At 30.7% G+C, this 21,092-nt stretch overlaps 2 protein-coding genes and 1 pseudogene across 2 annotated transcripts; 1 reads left to right on the top strand and 2 right to left on the bottom strand.

Annotated features, from left to right (window-relative positions):
- Positions 1 to 2,294: 2,294 nt before the first annotated feature.
- LOC114424320 (hydroxymethylglutaryl-CoA synthase-like) lies at positions 2,295 to 7,654 on the top strand. The gene is made up of 12 exons (XM_028391166.1): positions 2,295 to 2,426; positions 2,970 to 3,076; positions 3,634 to 3,766; positions 4,108 to 4,251; positions 4,429 to 4,587; positions 4,839 to 4,912; positions 5,455 to 5,530; positions 5,714 to 5,769; positions 5,855 to 5,942; positions 6,116 to 6,256; positions 6,346 to 6,495; positions 7,063 to 7,654. Exons 1-12 carry the CDS (start codon positions 2,364 to 2,366, stop codon positions 7,285 to 7,287), a joined length of 1,416 nt encoding a protein of 471 aa, XP_028246967.1. The 5' UTR covers positions 2,295 to 2,363; the 3' UTR covers positions 7,288 to 7,654.
- A 1,553-nt stretch (positions 7,655 to 9,207) lies between these two features.
- Positions 9,208 to 10,475, bottom strand: LOC114424309 (bifunctional dTDP-4-dehydrorhamnose 3,5-epimerase/dTDP-4-dehydrorhamnose reductase-like). Its single transcript, XM_028391157.1, has 2 exons — positions 9,905 to 10,475; positions 9,208 to 9,825 (listed from the first exon to the last, which is right to left on the bottom strand). The coding sequence occupies exons 1-2, from the start codon at positions 10,439 to 10,441 to the stop codon at positions 9,379 to 9,381; spliced, it is 984 nt and encodes a 327-aa protein (XP_028246958.1). The 5' UTR covers positions 10,442 to 10,475; the 3' UTR covers positions 9,208 to 9,378.
- A 3,751-nt stretch (positions 10,476 to 14,226) lies between these two features.
- On the bottom strand, positions 14,227 to 20,208 carry LOC114397628 (annotated as a pseudogene).
- Positions 20,209 to 21,092: the final 884 nt, after the last annotated feature.

Raw genomic sequence — 21,092 nt, 5'->3', positions numbered from 1 at the left:
TTATGTATGAAGAATAAAAATATATTGGGATGCAACGTATTGGGAAGAATACATTTTAGATATTGACTAATATTATGAAGAATACATTTTTTTTTTATTTTGCATGAAATGTTCTGGGGGATTTGGTATTGGGAGATTTGGTTAATGAGTAGGTTCATAATCTTTTATAATAATCGGTGAAATTATTTGAAACTCATCTTATATATTAAAACTTGTTTATAGTTATAGTTATTGTATAAAGTTGGAACTCAATCAGGAATCTTTTATTTTTTTCATGATGCATTTGTCCTTGAAGGTATCTTTTCTCATGACTTGTGGATATTATTTTTTATTCTGATAACCAATATAATATTTTACTTTGTCTTTAAAAAAATCATTTGCCATAAAAAAACTTATATTAACAAAAACTAATTTACTAACTTTAATTGTGAATAGAATAAAATTTATGGTGTTCAAAAATTGAATATAATATGATAAAAAAGAATCATATGACTCACTTATTTATTTTTATGGAAAAATTAAGAATATTAAAAGTTCCTTAGATTTACAAACTATCAATTATTTTTTACAAATTCTTATGAGTTTGAATGTTTGTAAAAATTTATGAAATTTTTTGAAATCTCTTAAATTTATAAAAAAAATCAAATCTTATGAATTTATATTTTATAAATTTATTAAAATTTAAATCATAAAAGCCTTTTAAAAAATCATTACATTTTCATAAAATATTTTAAAATTCACATAATTTTTTAACTTAAAATATATTTTAAAATCCTAACTGAAGAACGACATAGGTCATAGGTGCATGTGAAGGCAAGAACTTTGTGAAGATAATTTGAAGTAAAGTTACACACGGATAGAATTAATCCTCTGTTACTTACGTTATCAAGTGCATCACCCTAAGCTAGCTCGCCTCACGTCAGATTGTAGCATCAGCATGTGAACGGCCAAATAACTAGCAATGTAATTAAAAATGATGAATTAGATACTAGCTAGCCTCGGTGCCATGCCAACTGTATCTTGCTTAATTTTGTGCTGTGCCCATCAAATTGATTTGAAGACAAGAAGCCTCCAATCTTCATCCACGACTTGGATGGAGTGCCAAGACATAATTTTATCCATCAAATAAATACCAATATGCCAAAGAGATGTTCATTTTATGGAGTACATTTTTTTGCGTTTTACCAACTATTTCTTAAACCATCTCTTCTTCTGTTTGGAAAACAAAAATCAGGGGTTATATTTTGATAACCAATAATTTCAAACACTCAATTAATAATTCTATTTTTTTTATCTCTCATAATATATCATCAATCAAAATCAATAATTTATCTCTTCTTTCTTTTTCTCTCAAATTGTAACCAATTCAAGATTGTTAAGAAAAACATTTTTCAAAAAAAAAAAAAAAAGAGTTTGGTAACTTGGTAAGTGATTAACGGTTCTACAGTTGCAATAAACACTAATAATTATATATTGGGAAGCATATGGCTCGCATTGCAACGGCACATGTTTTAAACTTTAAAGTTGCCTATGGGGCCCTTCAACAGTGCAAATAGTAGCATATTCTTTGAGATTCATTGTTTTATCCCAATATTTATTAGCTAATTTTAACATAATAACAATATTTATTGGCCTAGATGTGTTTCCACATGTGTAATTAACATAATAATGATTTTTAAACTGTGGTTATAATATATAAAAATCTAAAACCTTTTTGGGAAGAACTACTCTATTTTTGTGTTTGATTTATCTGATTTTGTTCCACGAATCTTAGAAAGAAAGAGAAAAATAGGTAAAAAAAATGAAAGAGAAAGTGAGTATATTCATTGTAATTTTTAACATAATTTATAGTAAAATAAAGTCAGTAATAATTATATACAAATTTAAGATACCCATTTTTAATTTTTAAGAGTTAATAATAAATTATGGTGGAAGAAAAATATTTATTTTATGTTTCAATGAATGATAAAGATTAATTATTGTTTTTCACAGTAAATATTTTGTTGCTTCTTCTTTGGCTAAATCCGATTTTCGTTTTGGCTTGAATAAAAAAAATAAAAAAATGAGTGTATTAAAAAACTTGTATCCATAAGAAATATAATCATAACAAGAAAGTGAAGGGGGAGAAGAAAAGGGAGATTGGTAATTATAATATTGCAAGAGAGACTTGCGTGGTTGTTGGTTGGGGCTAAATGGCAAAGCGGTGGTAAAAAAAAGGGCAAAAAAGAGAAAAGGACGTGGTGTGTGTTTGGGTTGGGTCCTGCTTCTACTTGTACACCTCACCACTGGCTGTTTCCTTTATATATATGCTAAAGTTCCCAACACTTGCCATGTGAGTTTCTCTGCACTCGATCAAACACAAAATGGAAAAGAATGTGGGGATTCTCGCCATTGACATCTACTTCCCTCCCGCTTGCGTTCAGCAGGTCACCCCCATTTTCTCTCTTTTCTTTTCAGTTTGTCTTTTAACGTTTTCCAAAACAACCGCGGAAGCTGAGCTCGGTACCTAGAACCTTTGCTCACGCGAATTTTGTTTTCGGTTACTGTTACTCAATTCATTCAAGATTTAGTAGTGCGGTATCTTTTATTTCAATGAGTTGGAACTGGATCAAATCAGTAACGGTTTTCTTAGGTGCATCAAATCGATTTTCCAACCATTTTTGGTGCAAACTGATGCTGTGACTGAGGTCTCGAATTTTTATTTTTTTCACTTTATGTTAGATGAGTTGTCATGTGAAAGGAGCTAGCTGGAAATCATAAGCTCTACGAAATTATTGATTTCTTGTTGATTTTCCCATGCTTCTTTTCTTTGAAGCTATACAATACTCTCGATACTTCCGAAGCATCGTGTCTCGGACCTTATTTTCTTTTGTACTGTTTTTTTTATCTCACTGATATAAAATTGATGTTGCTTCAACCTTTTTGACTTTTAAGTAAGGTTTTCATTTTCTTCACATAACCACACGCAGGAAGCATTGGAGACTCATGATGGTGCCAGTAAAGGGAAGTATACCATTGGACTTGGCCAAGACTGCATGTCATTCTGTACCGAAGTAGAAGATGTCATCTCAATGAGGTTTCTACTCTGATTTGCCATTGTGTTTGGACTTGTCATGTTGTTGCTTGTAGTTACTAGTTAGTATCCCTGCTTCCGAGTTATCCTTGTCCTTTATTGACTATGATATCATAATACATTATATTTTGTAAATGCTAAAGTAAGTTTTACAACTTACAAGCCACCCATGATGAAGATTTAGCTCTGTCAGTTTTTTCCAGGATACATGGAATAATCTGATCTATTTTGATGTTGTCATGAACCATTTAAAACCACAAGAAGGTCATTAGATTTTTGCATTATGTACCACTAGTAGTGTCTCTTTTAGATTAAAATGAATCTTTTAATCTTCTGTGATCTTTTAGTCTTAATGTAATTTTATTGTTTTATCCGTCTTGCGTGACACTAGACATACGGTTGAACTTTGAGGCCATTTTAATATATTTTACACTCAGTGGCTGGTTTTGGCATGTTTAATGTTGAATAGGAGTATAGGACTCCAGTGCTGAAGATTTATCTTCAAGCTTATAATTAATATTTCTAATCTCATTTCTTGAAGACTAATATTGCATCTTCAGTTTGACAGTGGTTACTTCTCTTCTTGAGAAGTATGGGATTGATCCTAAACAAATCGGTCGTCTGGAAGTTGGAAGCGAGACCGTGATAGACAAAAGCAAATCCATCAAGACATTCCTGATGCAGATCTTCGAGGTATAGCTTCAGTGTCTAACCACGTGGATTTTGGATATATGATTCAGCCTTAGTTCCACGTATTTAATCTTGGAATGAAATTTCTTGAGCAATTTGGGTGTGTCAAAAGAGCACACGGCTAAAGTGGCTTATACCTAGCTGACAGCTGTGCCCTTTTCATCCTAATACTAACCCGTTACCATCTTTATATAAAGTTATTAAGTAATGTTTTACTGTCTTATAGGATATTTATAATGTTAATAATCAGATTGGGTTGGTTCTATCATATAATTTTCTCAATCACATCATTTATTTCCTTTAGTTTCTAATACAATATTCATTTATTTGTTTGAAACAAACAGAAATATGGAAATACTGACATTGAGGGTGTTGATTCAACTAATGCATGCTATGGAGGAACTGCTGCTCTGTTTAATTGTGTCAATTGGGTGGAGAGCAATTCATGGGATGGACGCTATGGACTTGTTGTCTGCACTGACAGTGCAGTAAGATAATTTCCTAAACATTCACGTTGAATTTGGACTATATTCAGCAATACTAAACATGCTTTGCACTTTCTTATATGTAATAAGGACAATACAACTTCCTAATTCAAAGTTCTAGATTATGTCGTAATGATGGTGGATTAATTTCAAGCTTTTGTAAAATGTTTCCTTTCTCAGGTCTATGCTGAAGGACCTGCCCGACCTACTGGAGGAGCTGCTGCTATTGCCATGCTAATTGGTCCTGATGCTCCCATTTCTTTTGAAAGCAAATTGAGAGGAAGTCATATGTCTCATGTTTACGATTTTTACAAACCTAATCTTGCCAGTGAATATCCAGTAAGCTTTTGAATCCCTTTTCATTTCTGTATAACATTTACCTTTTGGGATCATAAACATAGAAAAACAACTTGCAATTATTTTCCCTTGTGATGATCAAAATTATCCTTGCAAGTTTCACTTTATTTTTGTCTTGATGTGACATGAAGGATAGCATTTGATTGTTCACATCCATTTACTTTTACCCATAACCTGCTGATAGAGTTTCAGGATGCCAACTGCAATAAATTCACATATTTTTTGTGCTGTAGGTTGTTGATGGAAAGCTTTCACAAACTTGTTACCTCATGGCTGTTGATTCTTGCTATAAGAATTTCTGTCACAAGTAAGTCTCTAATGTTAATTTTAGTTATCACAAACATATGTTTTATAAATATAAAATTGAACTCATTCAAATTGATTGAAAGAGTCAAGCCCAAATAACCCAATTTAGATATAGGTTTACTCCACATTTTACTGGCTCGATGCAAATTGAGTCCGGCCTGTCTTGGTCCCTATTGACATTTTTTTTTGTTACACTAAATCACATTTTCAAAATCTTAAATGATGTAATGATGTGAGTTGTGCGCATATTGAAATTTATTCGAAATCACGAGTGAGACTCATGAAATAGGAAAGGTGAGTTTGTGTTGTTAGCATTTCTTATATTCTAAATGGGGCCCATCAAGGTTTAAAATTGAAAAGAACTGACTGTAAGAATGGAGGAATTCGAGCTAGACAGGATACTGAGCTTGTCCTGCTGATTAGCATTCCACTTACTAGTCGAAGATAAATAAATCTGATAATATTTGTATTAACACTTGTATTGTGTTCAAAACATCAATAATAACTGACCAATGAAGTACCTAACCATATTTACTTTTGCAGGTTTCAGAAATTCCAGGGAAAACAATTTTCTCTTTTTGATGCTGAATACTTTGTATTTCACTCTCCTTATAACAAGGTAGTTTAGATTTCTTAAGGATCTTGTATTTTTTCTCCCAACTCCATACGATGCATAATATTGCTCCCTGTAACATATTCTATATATTTCTGTATCTCATTGATGTATCTTCTTAATATGTATATTTGTTTTTCTTTAGTATGTCTATTTGTATATTTCTTCTAATTCCATTTGCTTCTGCAGCTTGTACAGAAGAGTTTTGCTCGGTTGTTTTTCAATGACTTCTTGATGAATTCCAGGTCCTCTTCATTTCTCCATCCTCTGAAAAAGTTTCGTTTTCAATCTGTTAATGTGAAGGTGTTTTAATATTGATTATGATTGCAGCTCTGCGGATGAGGTTGCCAAAGAAAAACTGGGACCTTTTGCAACTTTATCTGGTGATGAGAGCTACCAAAGTCGGGATCTTGAAAAGGTTTGAGATCCTATCCCCAAAAATCAATAATCTCCTGTTTCTTTTAGATACTGATTACCTTTCCTTTTTGACCTTGAGTTGGAAAACAATCTAAGGTTCATTTATAGAATTCTATTGCAAATGGACAGTATTGAAACTTTTTGCCGATGATGTGCTATATTATTAATTTGTAGGCATCCCAGCTACTTGCAAAGCCTCTATATGATCAGAAGGTACAACCAACTACTTTGATTCCAAAGCAAGTTGGAAACATGTACACTGCGTCTCTTTATGCAGCATTTGCCTCCCTCATTCACAACAAACATAGCACATTGGTGAATGTTCTGACCACTATCTATGATCAAGCTTCTTCACAACAATGTTTCGTGCTTTCTAATGAATATTTACATTTTTCAATTTTCAGGCAGGTAAGAGGGTGATATTATTCTCATACGGAAGTGGCTTAACTGCCACAATGTTTTCTTTGCAATTACGAGACAGTCAACATCCGTTTAGCTTGTCAAACATGGCTAGAGTGATGAATGTCGATGGAAAATTGAAGTCAAGACATGAGGTAATGATCTATAAAAGTCTAATCAAACATGGAAATGCTCCACATGTGCTATTCTGGTTTAATATTAAATTGAACGTAGCCATGCCGAAAACATAAGAATGCATTTGTTTTAACAAATATTTAACTGATAACTGACAACCGACAAATTTGGTAGAGGTCAAGTTGAGAGACAGATTCAATAAAAGAATTCCTGATTTCTACTTTTAGTGTTTGGTTTATATAGTTACTGTCAGATACTATTGCATGTTTGGGGGATTTTTTTAAAGCTCTAAGGGGGTAATTATTTCCTTAAATTTAGTTGAATCAAGCATGCATATATAGGTGCTAAAGAAATTTCCTTTTAGTTGTGTCCTTCCAGAAATTTTAGAAACTTCAAAGATAGATGTATCATTTTCTGAAGTATCTTAGAACTTGAAGATTAATAATACCTTAAAAGTCAACGGGACAATAAATGGTTGAAGTCGATCAGTCCTTTGTTTTGATTATTGTTGCAATGTTTGTTAAGATGGTGGAAACAGAACCCTGTGTTGAATAGTCTTTTGATGAGTTTATTTTTTTTTAATGCAGTTTCCCCCGGAGGAGTTTGTTGAAAACTTGAAGTTAATGGAGCATAGATATGGTGCGAAGGAATTTGTGACAAGCAAGGACAGTAGCCTTTTATCTCCGGGCACATTCTATCTCACTGAAGTTGACTCCATGTATCGGAGATTCTATTCAAAGAAAACTAAAGAAAGCAGTTTGACTCACGCTGAGAACGGTGTGATTGCTAATGGCGTTGCTAATGGCCACTGATGTTGAGCATGTACAATCAGCAGTCAACTTCGCCTAGAATGAGGAAGGGTATTGTTATTTGCGAAGTTCTGTTGGTAAATTGTTTCTGGGGTGGCAAGTGTTATCGATTCAAACATTTTATTGTATTCTTTTAAGATGTAGCTAGTTACTCTAGTCTAAGTCTTGTACACACAAAAAAAAAAGTTACTCAAGTCTAAATTTTATCTTTTTCTGTGTATTTTTTGCATTTTAGTGAATGGAAATTAGTCTTTGAATAAAAAAAAGTTGCAATAACTTTTATTCAGGTGGGTTATATGAATCACATGATGGGGTTGGACTCAATTAAAAATCAAATTTTTAGGATTATTTATCATATAATCTCTTTTAATAGTTTTCTTTAGCGTCATTCTTGGACTTTTTTCTATCCTTTTTTTTTACAGGTACAAGACTTTCTTCTATCAGCATCTTCACCTGAATCGATTCTGTCGTCTTTTTCTTGACAAGTGTTATATTAATAATACATCATTGTATATAGTTGTTCTGTAATCCCTCCATTTCATCAGTTGTTTTAACCTTTTTTTTTTCTGAAAAAATTTGTTGTTTTAAAATTTCAAAGTCTAATTAACATTTATTCTCAAATATACAACATATTTAATACTCACTATTACTAGTGCATCAAAGATAAAGTTATTAAATTATAACATTTTAGTTTAAATATAACTATTTTATTTCTATTAAATATTTTTTTAATTTACGTGTATTAATCTTTTTTCACTGAATTTGTGTATTAATCTTTTTCTTTTTACAGAAATTTATGTGTTTTAATCTTAAACAACTAAAAATTCGGATGGATGGAGTATCCTGAACTTTTTGACAAAAAAAAAGGGTTTTAAAAAAATTATTTACTGATTTGGTGTTATTTTTTAACAATTTACATAACATGGGTTATTTTTATCACCTAAGATGCAGGATGTGCTACTCTGAGTGGTACTTTATACTCGTTTGACGCCTCCTGTTATGATTGTCATGATATTGATTATATCTATTGATGTAAAAAAAATAATATTGCCCATAAAAGCTCTTACACTAATGGTTACCCTAACATGCATGTTTTATATAGTTAAGTTACACAAACATTTATATTTCCAAAACCTTTTATAACACTTCTTTCTGCACATTATCCTATATTTTTCTTAAGTGAATAAAAGTCATGTATAAGTGAATACAAATAAATTATAAAAGTAAATAAAATTAATGACTATGAAACTATAAGTGGATTATTTTTTAGAATAAACTATATGTGGAGTTAGTCTTTAAAGAAAAAGGATTACATATACAATATTTACGTTTCTAATTCCATGTGGTATTTGTTTTTGGTGGGTCCGTGTAACGTGGAATATTTTTTTGGAAATGTGTTTTCTTTTTTCGGAAATTGGTTATAATAAATCCGAGCCTATAATAATGATTCGATATAAATGTGACATTTTTTTTACATTTGATAGTATATATAATTTATGTCAAATATGACATTTTTTTACAACACTTATATTAGATGTTTAAATTTTGTTTTGTACCAAAAAATAATATATTTAATTTTGTAAGAAAAAAAATATACTACAAATTTTAGAAGGATGAATTTTAAATATCCTCATAAATCATGAAAATTATATTTTAGGCTTAATACAATATTATGGCCCCAAGTGTCTCTCATTATAATAATACTGTCCTGACTGGATGCATCTTTACTTTAGGCCCAAACATTTTTAATTGAGTCCATAATGAAATGACTACACGTAAAGACGTGTTGCTTCGTTTTCGCTTTTCAATCATTCGTAGTTTGAAGAAGCCAAGAATCATTCTTCATTAATCGTTATAGCAAAAATGAGTCCATGGCTCGCTCTCACTCAAAAACTGGAACAAGAGAAAAAGATGATGCAAGAGTTGATTACTTAAAATTAAGTAGGTAACAACTAGTTTATTCATATCATAATAAAAAATACAAATATAACATAAAAATTAAATGCAACAAAACACACGAAGGAAAATCTGAAATGGTCAGCAGAAGAAGATGTAAATTAAAACGGTAAACTAACATAACATGTCCAAGTTATGTTATGCCTTTTTCTGATTTGGCTGGAATACATACTTAACGAGGGAGTCTTTGATGGACAAAAGTTGAGGAAACTCCTTCTTCAACTTAGAGGCGTCAAGCTCGTTGTTGCTTCTAGGGGCAACAATCACCTTAGCCTGCTCCTCCAGAGTGAAGTTCTTCCATGTAAAGTTCGGATCCACGTATTCCTTGTACATCTGTAAAATCTCGTTGTGACTTACGACTCCAGGGTTGGTGAAATTCCAGATCCCAGTGAGGTTCCGCTTGGCCATCTCCAGCGAGATTGGGAGAAGCTCGTCCAATATGGTCATGGAGTTGGGAATGTCGACAACCTTGTCGTATCGAGTGATCTTAGTGATGAAATTCCGCGGGTTCGACAAATCCGACGAAATCGGCATCCTCACACGCAACGTGCACACGTTCTCGTAGTTCCCAACCAGATCCTCCACCTGTCACATCACATAGAGAGAATATTGATGTTTATAGAAAAGATAAGATCTCGTGGTAGTGTAAGAAGAGAGTAGGTACCATGGCTTTGGTCTTGGAGTAGAAGGATCCGGTGAAATTGGGAGTATCGTGTTCCTTGAAGGCGATGCCGGATCCGAGAGTGTGGGAAGAATCGTACTCGAAGATGCAGCCGGTGGCGTAGTTGATGAGGATGAGGCCTTTATGATGGCAGACGTCGGCGAGGGTGAGAGTGCCGACGACGTTGGTTCGGATGGTTTCAACTTTGTGAGATTCGCACCAGTCCACATTGGGTCTACCCGTGACACCCGCGGCGTTGAACACGTGGCTGGGCTTCACAGCCGCTATGTCCGCCTCCAACGACGACCGGTTCTCCAATCTGCCGGTGCCGTACTCATATTGGATCCCGCGCTCTTCGCAGAGCTTACCCAGTAGACCACCAATCCAACCGCTGCGACCGTAGATCAGAAATTTCAATTGCTTCTCGCCGCCATTTGCTTCTGCACCCATCCTCTCTCCCAATACAATCTCGCCATCTTCTACTCTTCTCTCTTTTATATACACACACTGAGCGCGACGGTGATTATAAAAATTATACATTAAGCAAAATTTAAATATTAATTATGGTCTAAATTTTATATCGATTAAACTTTTTGTACAGAAATATGATTATGAGATGTTTTCTTTTTCTTTTCTTTTATCTCTTTTCTTCATTTCTTTACTTCTCTCTTCCATTTCTTCATCCATCCTAAAAATCAACTGTACACTTCAGTGTTTTTCTAAAATATATAATATTTGCAGTCAAAAAATAAAAATATATAATGTTTGCTTTCTTTTTACTATATTATTTGTTTATTGAGTTAAATAAGTTTTTATTCCTTCAATCTTTTTAAATCTCAATTTTTAGTTTCTCAAATTTTTTTATATAACTTTTCGTTTTTTTATTAATTTTCTGTTAGTAATTTTTTGTCTGTTTTTAGTTATTTATTTATTTTTATTTCTCAAAATTAGTCTTTATTTTATCAGTTTTTTAGTATTGTATATATTTTATATTTGAGATTAATTTTAAGCAATGAAAATAAATAAAAGGTTAAAAATGGGTAAAAATATTTTAAAGGACTAAAATTTATTATGAAAAAAATTATTAAAGAACTAAAAGTTGCTAAGAATATTGAGTGATAAAAAATTATAATATGAAAAGTTGAATTACTGAAAAGTTAATTGATTCTTGTTTATTTTATTTCAAGTTGTACACAGAGAATTTTCTTTCATCATGTGGCGTTACTTGTATGCATTTGTCTTGATGAATACGGATAAAATATTGTCTTGATGAATTATAGGTTAATTTAATATTTGATTTTAAATAACTAATCTTAATTTAATAATATTTTATTCTTTGCCTCCCGTCGACTACCTTCTCCAATCTCCGCTCTCACGCACGTTTTTCGTCCATTATGTTAAATAAAATAAATATGCACAAAGATTTTAATTGACTATTCTCTCAAAGATTTTAATTTTAATTTTAAATTATTTAAATTGATTTCTAATTTTTTTAAATTAAAATTAAATATAATTAAATATTTTCAAAGCACCATTAAAATTTTCATATATTAAATTAATTTTTGAAACTTTTAAAATTAAAAAAATTAAATAGTATTTTGTATGTGTTTGTAAATATTTGTGTAAAATACTTTACTAACAAGTTATTGATATCAGAAAAAATTACATTCGAATTTTTTAAACAAAATCTCAAGTTTAAATATATGAAAATAAAGTGTTTGGAATAAAAAATCTTATTAAAAATGATAACTTAAATTACTAACAAAGATTAGTCATGACAAAGATAATAAATATTTTACACTAATAAAGTGATGATGAAAAAAATCTATGTAATCTAAAAGTATTCTAAATATATATAGTATATATATGATTAATAAAAGTCAACTTAGCTTGATTTGATTTTTAAAATTACACTTAAGTGTAAATTTTATCATCCAATCATCATTATTTTTTAAATTTTATCACCCAACTTTTTCCCACACATTTATTATTATATTTTTTAATTTTTGTGTATTTTACCGATCCATTAAATATGTAACGAAGTTTTTGTGTTCGTAAAAAATGACATTATTTTGTCATTAATTTTTTTAAAAAAAATATCATTTTTGTTATCAACATGATATAAAATGTGAAAAAATAAAAAAACATAATAATAAAATGTGTGAAAAAAAATACCTGGATAGTAAAACGTGGTAAAATTTAAAACATAATAAAATGTGTAGGAAGAAGATTGGATAATAAAATTCACCAATAATGATAATTGAGTATGTTAGTAAGATATAATAACAACACACTTTAATTATAAAATTGTTTAACTGCCACATGTTTGGTTTGGTACATATCCTCTTTCTTTCTGTGCCTCAGAGATCACAAAAACCTTAACCCAATGAGTCGCATTCGTGATTAAACACCGTTAAGTTTATGCATTTTGCTGCTCGGAATAATTAAACATCAAATTAACTGTCAATTAAAATTTTGAATATATGTGACATGAATCGTGTTGTGGGTATTTGTTGGTTCATATTTTCTTGTCAATATAAGTCCTTTGTCGATCCTGAAATCGCCACGATGCCAATGGTGACACTGAAAGGAAACCTGTCGTGCTCGCATATATACATGCACAAGAGAATAAAATTGTAGATGACATGTTTCTGTAACCTATAAATTTGCGATGGAGAGTCTTCTCAAATCATAATGATCTCATTTTCAATGGATTTCTTATCAAGGAGTGACCCATCTGCCAACTTTTTTTTTCATATAAAAAATTATTTACATATGATATAAATATTTGTCCCGTAATTTACAAATTAATATGCTATATGTAAAATTTTGGGATTGGGCTTCTCTAAAATATAATCTGCACTTTAGAACGTAAAATGTGCTCATCCTAACTAATCATTAAAAAAGAATAGACAGTTCTTAAACACTTTCAACTAATGAGATCGAAAAAAAAACAGTTTAGATCATTATAATTAATTTTAATTTTTCACATCAAATTTATCTTCTTAAAATATTAAAAATATATCACTTATCATTATTAATCATTATTGTCGTTATCTTCGTCATCTTTGTTATTATAATATGATTATCATTATCATAATCACATGGTTGCAACCACAATAATAAGGAAAGTGATGGTAATAGTGATAAGTAAGGGTAAAAATATGTTAGATTTTGGTGAACCTAAACCTAACTCACATAATTATCATTTATAAGCCTAAAAAATCTAACTTGTTATTTGTTAAAATTAATTTATTTACATACCATGTGATTTTTGTGAAGCACGAGTTCTAGCACAGAGGTCTTTAATGTATCACCTGACTCTTATAATTTGTAGTATAATGAAAAAATGTTAATACAATTAATTGACCAAGAAATGCTGCTACTATTCTTTTTAATTTAGTTCTATTGAGATTCAAATAAATAGTCAGTACCATGTGTGTTTGGAATGTTGATACAATGAAATTTTCCTCTTTCCAGTGCATTAAACGCACAGTAATATGCTATGTTTGGTAAGGGAAAATAGAGAGGAAGAGGATAAAAATAGAGAAAAAATAATATAGGCGGGTTTTATGAGGATTTCTCGTCTCTTATTTTTATTTTTATCTTCTCTACCAAAGAGCGTCATAAGTACTTAGTTTATATTTGGATTAATTTTTTTTCCCTTCAAATTCCAATGCTCAACTGCAAATTCTGACATACAAAATGAAGGAAAAAATTATTATTTTACCAGTAAAAATATTTTTGAATTCTCCCCGGCTAAAATCTAAACATGCACTCACATGTTTAATGCATGTGAAAGATTCAATTCTCAACTTTTTTCCAAACATACACTTACATATACCAGCACATTAATGATGTTGAAAAGTTGATTAGCAACAAATGAATTGCTTTGAAATTCTTTTTCAAATACCAGATAGTAGTTGATGCTACCACAAACGTCAAGATGGCCTTTGTGTTGGCTAAAAACTGGGAAGGAGATCCATGTGATAATATAACACACGTGTGGGAACGTTTTAGAATGTAGCAAAATTTAATTGGTAGCGACAGCAACCGAAATGAAGCAAGCTTTGGAGGAACAAACGGGATGGGGATATACGAACAAGTTTTTTTTTTTTTTTACAGAGAGAAAAAAATTATAGGAAAAACTTTCGTATACATTAAACAGTTGTACTTTTTAAAAATACAAAAATATGTCAAGAAAAAACCACAATTATATAAGAGCAAGAAATTAGCAGACAAATAACATATTGACGTGACAAGTAATCAACAAATCATATAAATAACTTTAACATTATACTTTAATCTAAAATTTTAAGGTTTAAATTTATGAATTTTATCCTTATTTATAATATTCACACAGTCGTATTCTAACAGAATAGGAATTGATACATGCTTCTTTTTTTTAGGCATTGGTACATGTTCATTACAACTTATATCGGAAAAAGAAAAAAAAAAAAACATAAGCTTCTAAAGTCTAGTACGTAGTATCCACTGAGTTTAAGAACTCACATATATGATCAGATGGTGATATTTTCTGAGTCCTGATAAGGTGAAGGTGCCACTTATGTTCCCACCAACGTCTGGGAATGCCTCACAGCCAAAAAGAGGCTTCACTTTGCCCTTTGAATCAACTTCAAGCGGATATTTTAATAGATGACTTTTCATTTCAGTTACCTCTTCTGCTGCATATTGTCTCCAGTTAAACTCACTCAATGACCTTCTATAACCATGCACCTGAAAAACACAACACAATTCTCCAACTTAGTGAAAAAGGATCCAATTGATTTATTTAATTTCAACGGCAGGAATCAGGTAAAGGGCATTCGTATGTATCATCATAGAGCTTTCTCAGTATGCATATGATCCAATCACAACTACTCTCTCTTAAAAATGCTTATCATGCTAAATAAGCTTCACTCTGCTCTTCTTTTACTTCCACATTAGTTATAGTCTATATTGTTTTATGTATACGTGCATGATGAGCTACCTCAAACTTCTAAATTATGATCAATTCACACGTGCGTTATATCATTCTGATTATAAGCACAACCTACAATTCCCTCCAAAATTTTGTCACAAGAAAGCACTTGTAAGTTTATAAATCTTGCCTGCCCACGAGGTTTAGATTGCTTCTTTGCCCTAGTATGATTAGGCTGATATGCCCGCATTGCTCTGTCTCTATCTCTGGTGCCTTCCATGGATTGCTGGTTTATGTTTGCGGACCCCAGTAACACATATTCATCATCCACTATCATTCCTTTTGAATGAACATAAATCATGAATCTCCGGTTCTTTTTAGTGAGTGCCTAGGTTATCAATGTGCAAACACGAATGATAAACTTGTTTAGGAAGCAATGGGACATCCAGATAAGGATAAACCATAAAGTTTATTCAAGAGGGTAAAAAAAATAATACCCGAGGCATGATTTCTTCTGTAGGATTTACAACATTTTCATTGTCAGGGATCTCACGATTACCAAGGCAAAAGAAATTCAAGTAGTCTTGTGGTTCATACTCATTGTCAAGCCCAGCCTTCTGTAAGGCCTTGTAAATAGTGTCATACATCATTTGCATTGTATTGAACTGCAAAAAAATCAACAGGAGCTGGTGAGACACACAGACAACAGAATCCATAAACATTATGTTATCTATATGGTTTTTTTTATCGTATTGTTTTAAATCATGTATTGTCACTATACAAGATTTATTTACATGGTTAACCAATAAAAAAATTATTTTAATATGACTTTTAAATTACTTATTATAAATTTCAACAAACTTATTCTTTAGGACTATTTATGATTAAATGATAATACAAAAGACCTTTACATTATCATGCATATGTATTGTTTATTCTTTAAATTTAAGGGTATATGCAATCTTTCTTATTTTAAAAAACTAACTTACTTTGTAATGATAAACGTCAAACAACTGCCATGAGATCCAGGCAGCAAATAATGATCGTTTTCAGCAACGTCAAATATATATATATATATATATATATATATATATATATATATATATATATATATATATATATATATATATATATTTGTGCTTTTTACAATAAAGATCATTTGATAACATGATTTAAGCACAAAATAATAATCAGCTGTTTCTTCTGGCTTGAGACTAATGTTCGAATACCAAATCTTCCTAATCCATCATGTTGGTCATCCAGCCAATAAAGGTTTTTATGACTTGTCTTACGTGGCACCATTTTAAGAGTTAAAGGAAGCCTACCTGCCAAAAGAGAATTTGCTGAGTAATTCGTCCAGTAGGTACACCTTCAGGCCACATAGGAATGACAATATACATAGAGAATCTCTCATTTTGCTTGATTTTGTTGGCTATTTTTAATGCAATTTCCATTGGAATTAAGTTGTTTGCATCTGTGATGAAAAGGGGGGAAATTAATATATAACAAGATGCCTGTTGCAACTTACAATGTAAATGATGTTTACTGAAAATTGTAAACAGGGATCCCGGATCCATATCCACTTTGTTGTCTTGTTAAAAGAAGCTTATGTAATATGATACAGCTTTACAATCTCTGTCTTTTTGCCACTTTTAAGAATAATTTTTTTAACTTCAATACTCACCAGAGTCTTTGCCAGAATCCCAATTATATGTTGAGCCAATAAAGTATTGGTTCTAAATATAGATGGACTTCTGGGCAGCTCGAGTTGCCTTGAGATAAGCTGAATGTATGCTCATGTCTATCAGTACATTCTTTCCACAAACCAAGTTCTGATCAATGAAGTGAACGGTATTAGCATTTTCCTTCACAATAAAAAGGTAAAATTTCAGAAGGAAGTCACTTCGCCCTTCTTATAGCATCTTGTGGTTCCTTTGGAAATCCTTTCACAGAATTAGAATTAATTGAACGGAAGACCTTCAATTAGAAAGAATGCAAAAGATAAATAATCAGAGACTTAACTTGAACAATTTTCTCAAATGGAGTAAGAATTCTTTGTTAGAAATAGGAGCATGAATTACTTCATCTATTTTCCAACACAATCTATAATATACCTGGACATGCCAAGTCTACCGGTTATCTTCATTCTGGCAGGGAACTTCATCAATGCCAACAAATGTCAGGGATTCTATCAATTTTCAGTAATGAATCATCATGTGAACTTTTCATCTTTTGAAATCTATGCATTTTTAATGCCCTTAACCAACGCTCCTCAAAATTGGTGAGGATGTCATATGCTGCTGGACCATCAACTTGGGAATGCAAATCGTGCCATGGTTGTCTTGGACAATAAGTGACAGACCCCTGTTTATTGTTATACAAATGAGTTACTATTATAGTATTAACCTTCTCTTTCATCTCAGTTTCATCCTATTATTCTCTGTATCTTTCTCTTCATTTCTTATTATATCATTTATCAACTTCTCTTTATTTCTCTCTTTTTTTACCGGTACACCCCAAATTTGTTTAGTTTGTACAAAGAAAACATTTACAAGGCCTTTTTTTTTTTTACAGGTGTAGTATAAATGAAAACAAATATTGCATGCATGATATAACTCAAAGTATTTCTCCAAATAGATGCCAAAATTGTTTCAGAAATCAACAATGTTATAGTCAATTTAAAGTAAGATTTTTAATTTAGAAAAACTGGAAATTGACACTAGCAGTGTCAGTTTCACTTCTTCTATTCAAAATACACAATGCCTATTTGTTTTGTTTCTTTTTTTTGTAAATAATATTAGAAGTCAATCTCATTGTCTACTTCCTTTATTTAAGAAAATATGGAAGTTGACAATGACCATGTCTACATCCTTTTATATATATATATATATATATATATATATATATATATATATAAGATTTTACTTTAAACATATATAATCATTTAAGTTTAATATAAAAATAAATTAAACTAATAAAATAAAAATATTAAACCTCAATAATATGTGAAATATAAGTTGATTCTCCTAATTTATCAACTATCAAGTCATGGTAGGTGGAATTGAGTCAATTATGAGTTGTTAGACAAATTTCACATAGACGATGTAAATAGAAGAACACTCTTTTTTTTTAATATATAAAGGAAGTAAAAAATATTGGGTTCAGAGACAACTCAATTATATTCAGAGACATATATACCTCCAATGATCATTTCCAAACAACAAATATTGGCTCCTAAGCACAACACCACTTTCAAAGCAAAATGAAACAAAAAAGTGAAATTTTATACTGATTTATTATTATTTTGACTTCATTTAGTAAACAAAAAACTGTTATTTTGACTACAGGTTGGCTCGCCTTTCCTTTTTGTGAACTCTTTTTTTAGCGAGCCAAATTAAGATGGCTAAACCTGCCTAAGAAAGTGGGTTAAGCGAGCCGTCGTTGTGCCAAGTCTGGTGTAGGATAGTAGTCGTAGTTAGTAGGAGTTTTTTGTTTTACGTATTATATAACATTTTAATATTTTAACATTTCCTGTTTCTTTATTTGTTGACACATGAGTCTGCTAGCCCACCATTAAATGAGTCAGGCTACATTTTCAGTGAGTAAAGAATCATTCTTGTCTCTAAAAAAAATATAAAAAGTGTAAATCAACAATCACTTTCTTTTGTGTTTTTTTTTTTTTTATGTAACAGCTAATTTTGGTATTGTTTCCTCTTAAATAAAAAGCACAACTTCTAAAAAAAAAATCACTTTAGTCGAAAATTCAAAAAATGTTTGTGATTAAAGTGATAATAATAACATATATTTAGGGATTAAAATTATAGATGACAAAACAGATTATCCAACTCAATATGCATGAGTTGTAAACTATGATGGATTAAACTAAGAAAGTCTGAATTCAATCTGAATCTAAAAATAAAGTCCAAGTCTTGTAAAATTGATTATTTTGAACTTTTAGTAGGTCTTCGCATACTTAACCCATATTGAAACCATGATCAGATCAATTAAAAAAGTTTACATTTAATTTGAGCTAAAAATTTTAAGCCAAAAATCTACATTTTCTTGGATAGGTACGTTCGAGTCAATCTGATTAATTAAATTCATTTTGTCACTTGTGATTAAAATGATAATAAACAGTTAAGTTTGATGACTTATTTGATATCTTAGAATCTTGTTTAATATTTTTAGTTTAAGGCACTAATATAAGAATCCCTATCACTTTTAGTAACCAAAGTAACTGTTTACTCTTTTTTAGTCCATATTGAAAGTGGACTTGCCCGCTCTACTTCAGATTTTGGAGTGCTAATTAATGACGAGACAAACTAAAACCAGATGAGCTTCACCATTTTTTTGTCCATTAAAATGGAAAAATATGGGAAAATGTTAATGCAAATAAAAATGGATGATTCCTTGCTCTGTCCTCCAATAGATTCACACAATGTTTTCAAGAGCAATTTTTTTCTGAGATTTTGTCAAATTCTCTATGATACTCCTATCTATTTTTTTTTTATTCCTATAGTAATTCTTCTTAATTGTTTATTACATTAACATTTTTTTTTATATATTAGTATATTACACTATTCTTCTTTAATTGTTTAAAAAATATTACACCATATATCTTTATAAAAGATAGTTGTTGCAAACATTAAAAAAAGTCGTACAATTCTAAGAAACCAAGGAAAAGTTAATATAATTTGCTCTCTTCTCAATTGGAACACTATTGAAGATTAAAAGAATAATTACCTTTTCTAAAGGGAAAGTAGGTATAAGAGACCCCTACATAATCAGGACCAGCACCTACTCCATGGCTATAAAGACCTTTTCAACAGGGGTGTACTGAATGGATAAACTCAACACTGATCTATCCTTGCAGGGTTTTCCAGTATCATTAAGGATGGGGAAGAAGCCCTCAACTCTTGTACCACTACATAACTGTTCCACTGGAATTCCCACTGCTCCAATAATCTCAGAACCCACATCATAATTGTGCTTGACAACAAAGTGGACTTCAGAAGCAAGATGTGCAACAGGGACATTGAAATTCTGCGTCCAAACAGGGTTCTCGCTGTTTCTGATGACAAAAGTTCTGGCAATCACGGCACCGGCCACAGATACCGTAACATAGGAATCACCGGTTCCAGCTTTGGACACGTGTGCTTTGATTTTTCCTCCAAGTCTTGGAGATAATTAACTTGGAAACCATGTCTCCCATGTCCTTGTTAGGAAGGTTTCTGGCCTCGTTGAGCCATATTTCCAAGTTGGCATGTAAGAGCAAGAAGATACTCAAGGAAGTCGAAGTGGCTGGAAATGGAACAGATGGTTGAGCATGTCCATGGTGTGAGCCTCCTCCCAGAAATGAGCCATATGTAATGTAAGAACTAAGAAATCACAACCTTTTGGTATGTCCGCAACCGCAACTTTGTGAAGGAACAGTTGGTTGTAGTAGCTACGTGCATAGAGAGGAAGAAGACTGGAATTTTAAAATGATACCATACACCTCAAATTTGACGAGAACAAAAAAAAAGTCATCAACTTATTATTGTTAAAAAATAAGTTTAAATACATTTTTTCTTGTAATTTATTTATTTTTACTTTTAATTCTTATAGTTTTTTTTTATTTCTTGCGAATTATGTTCATTTTTTTTAGCCTTTAAAATATTTTAGATAATACTTTGAATATTTTGAGTAGTAAAAAAATATTATCTAAAACATTATAAAAATGAAAAATAAAACAATATAATTGGTAAAGATTAAAAACAAAAAAAATAACTTTACAAGCACTTAAAAATATATTTAAGAAAATAAAATTACCTCTAAATTACTATTTGAGAATTTTTAATGTTTTTAAATTATTGTTGTTTTAATTAAGCATTTCATCGTATAAATTTAATTAAATTTATATGATTTCTAAAATTTTCATGAATTATCATCAAGCATATAGATTAATTGACATATGATTATTTATAGGGGTATTTATGGTGTGTTTTGGTTTGATTTTTAGATAAAAATTCATCTAACCCAAACATAAAATAAAAATATTGTCTGATTTGATTTGATTTTAATATAATACCAAAACATGAACTAAATTAAATCAATTTTTTACAATTTGATTCGGTTCAGTTTGACTTTTTTTATGTTTTTAATATATTATCATAAATTAAAATCTATCAAATAAACTTATATCACTATTATGCTATATTATTTAAAAATAAAATTATTTTTTATTATATTTTATTTAACATATTTTAATTGAAAATTATTCTATTTAGT

The sequence above is a fragment of the Glycine soja genome, chromosome 1 (assembly GCF_004193775.1).
Source record: "Glycine soja cultivar W05 chromosome 1, ASM419377v2, whole genome shotgun sequence".
Taxonomy (NCBI): domain Eukaryota; kingdom Viridiplantae; phylum Streptophyta; class Magnoliopsida; order Fabales; family Fabaceae; genus Glycine; species Glycine soja.
The sequence above is the reverse complement of the archived record's forward strand: the minus strand, read 5'-3'. Positions and strand labels throughout refer to the sequence as shown.

Coding starts and splice junctions, on each gene's coding strand:
- LOC114424320 (XM_028391166.1), top strand. CDS start 2,364: ATGGAAAAGAATGTGGGGATTCTCGCCATTGACATCTACTTCCCTCCC. Junction 5,531..5,713: donor TTCACTCTCCTTATAACAAG/GTAGTTTAGATT, acceptor TTGCTTCTGCAG/CTTGTACAGAAGAGTTTTGC. Junction 5,943..6,115: donor AAAGTCGGGATCTTGAAAAG/GTTTGAGATCCT, acceptor ATTAATTTGTAG/GCATCCCAGCTACTTGCAAA.
- LOC114424309 (XM_028391157.1), bottom strand. CDS start 10,441: ATGTATAATTTTTATAATCACCGTCGCGCTCAGTGTGTGTATATAAAA. Junction 9,826..9,904: donor ACTCCAAGACCAAAGCCATG/GTACCTACTCTC, acceptor GTGATGTGACAG/GTGGAGGATCTGGTTGGGAA.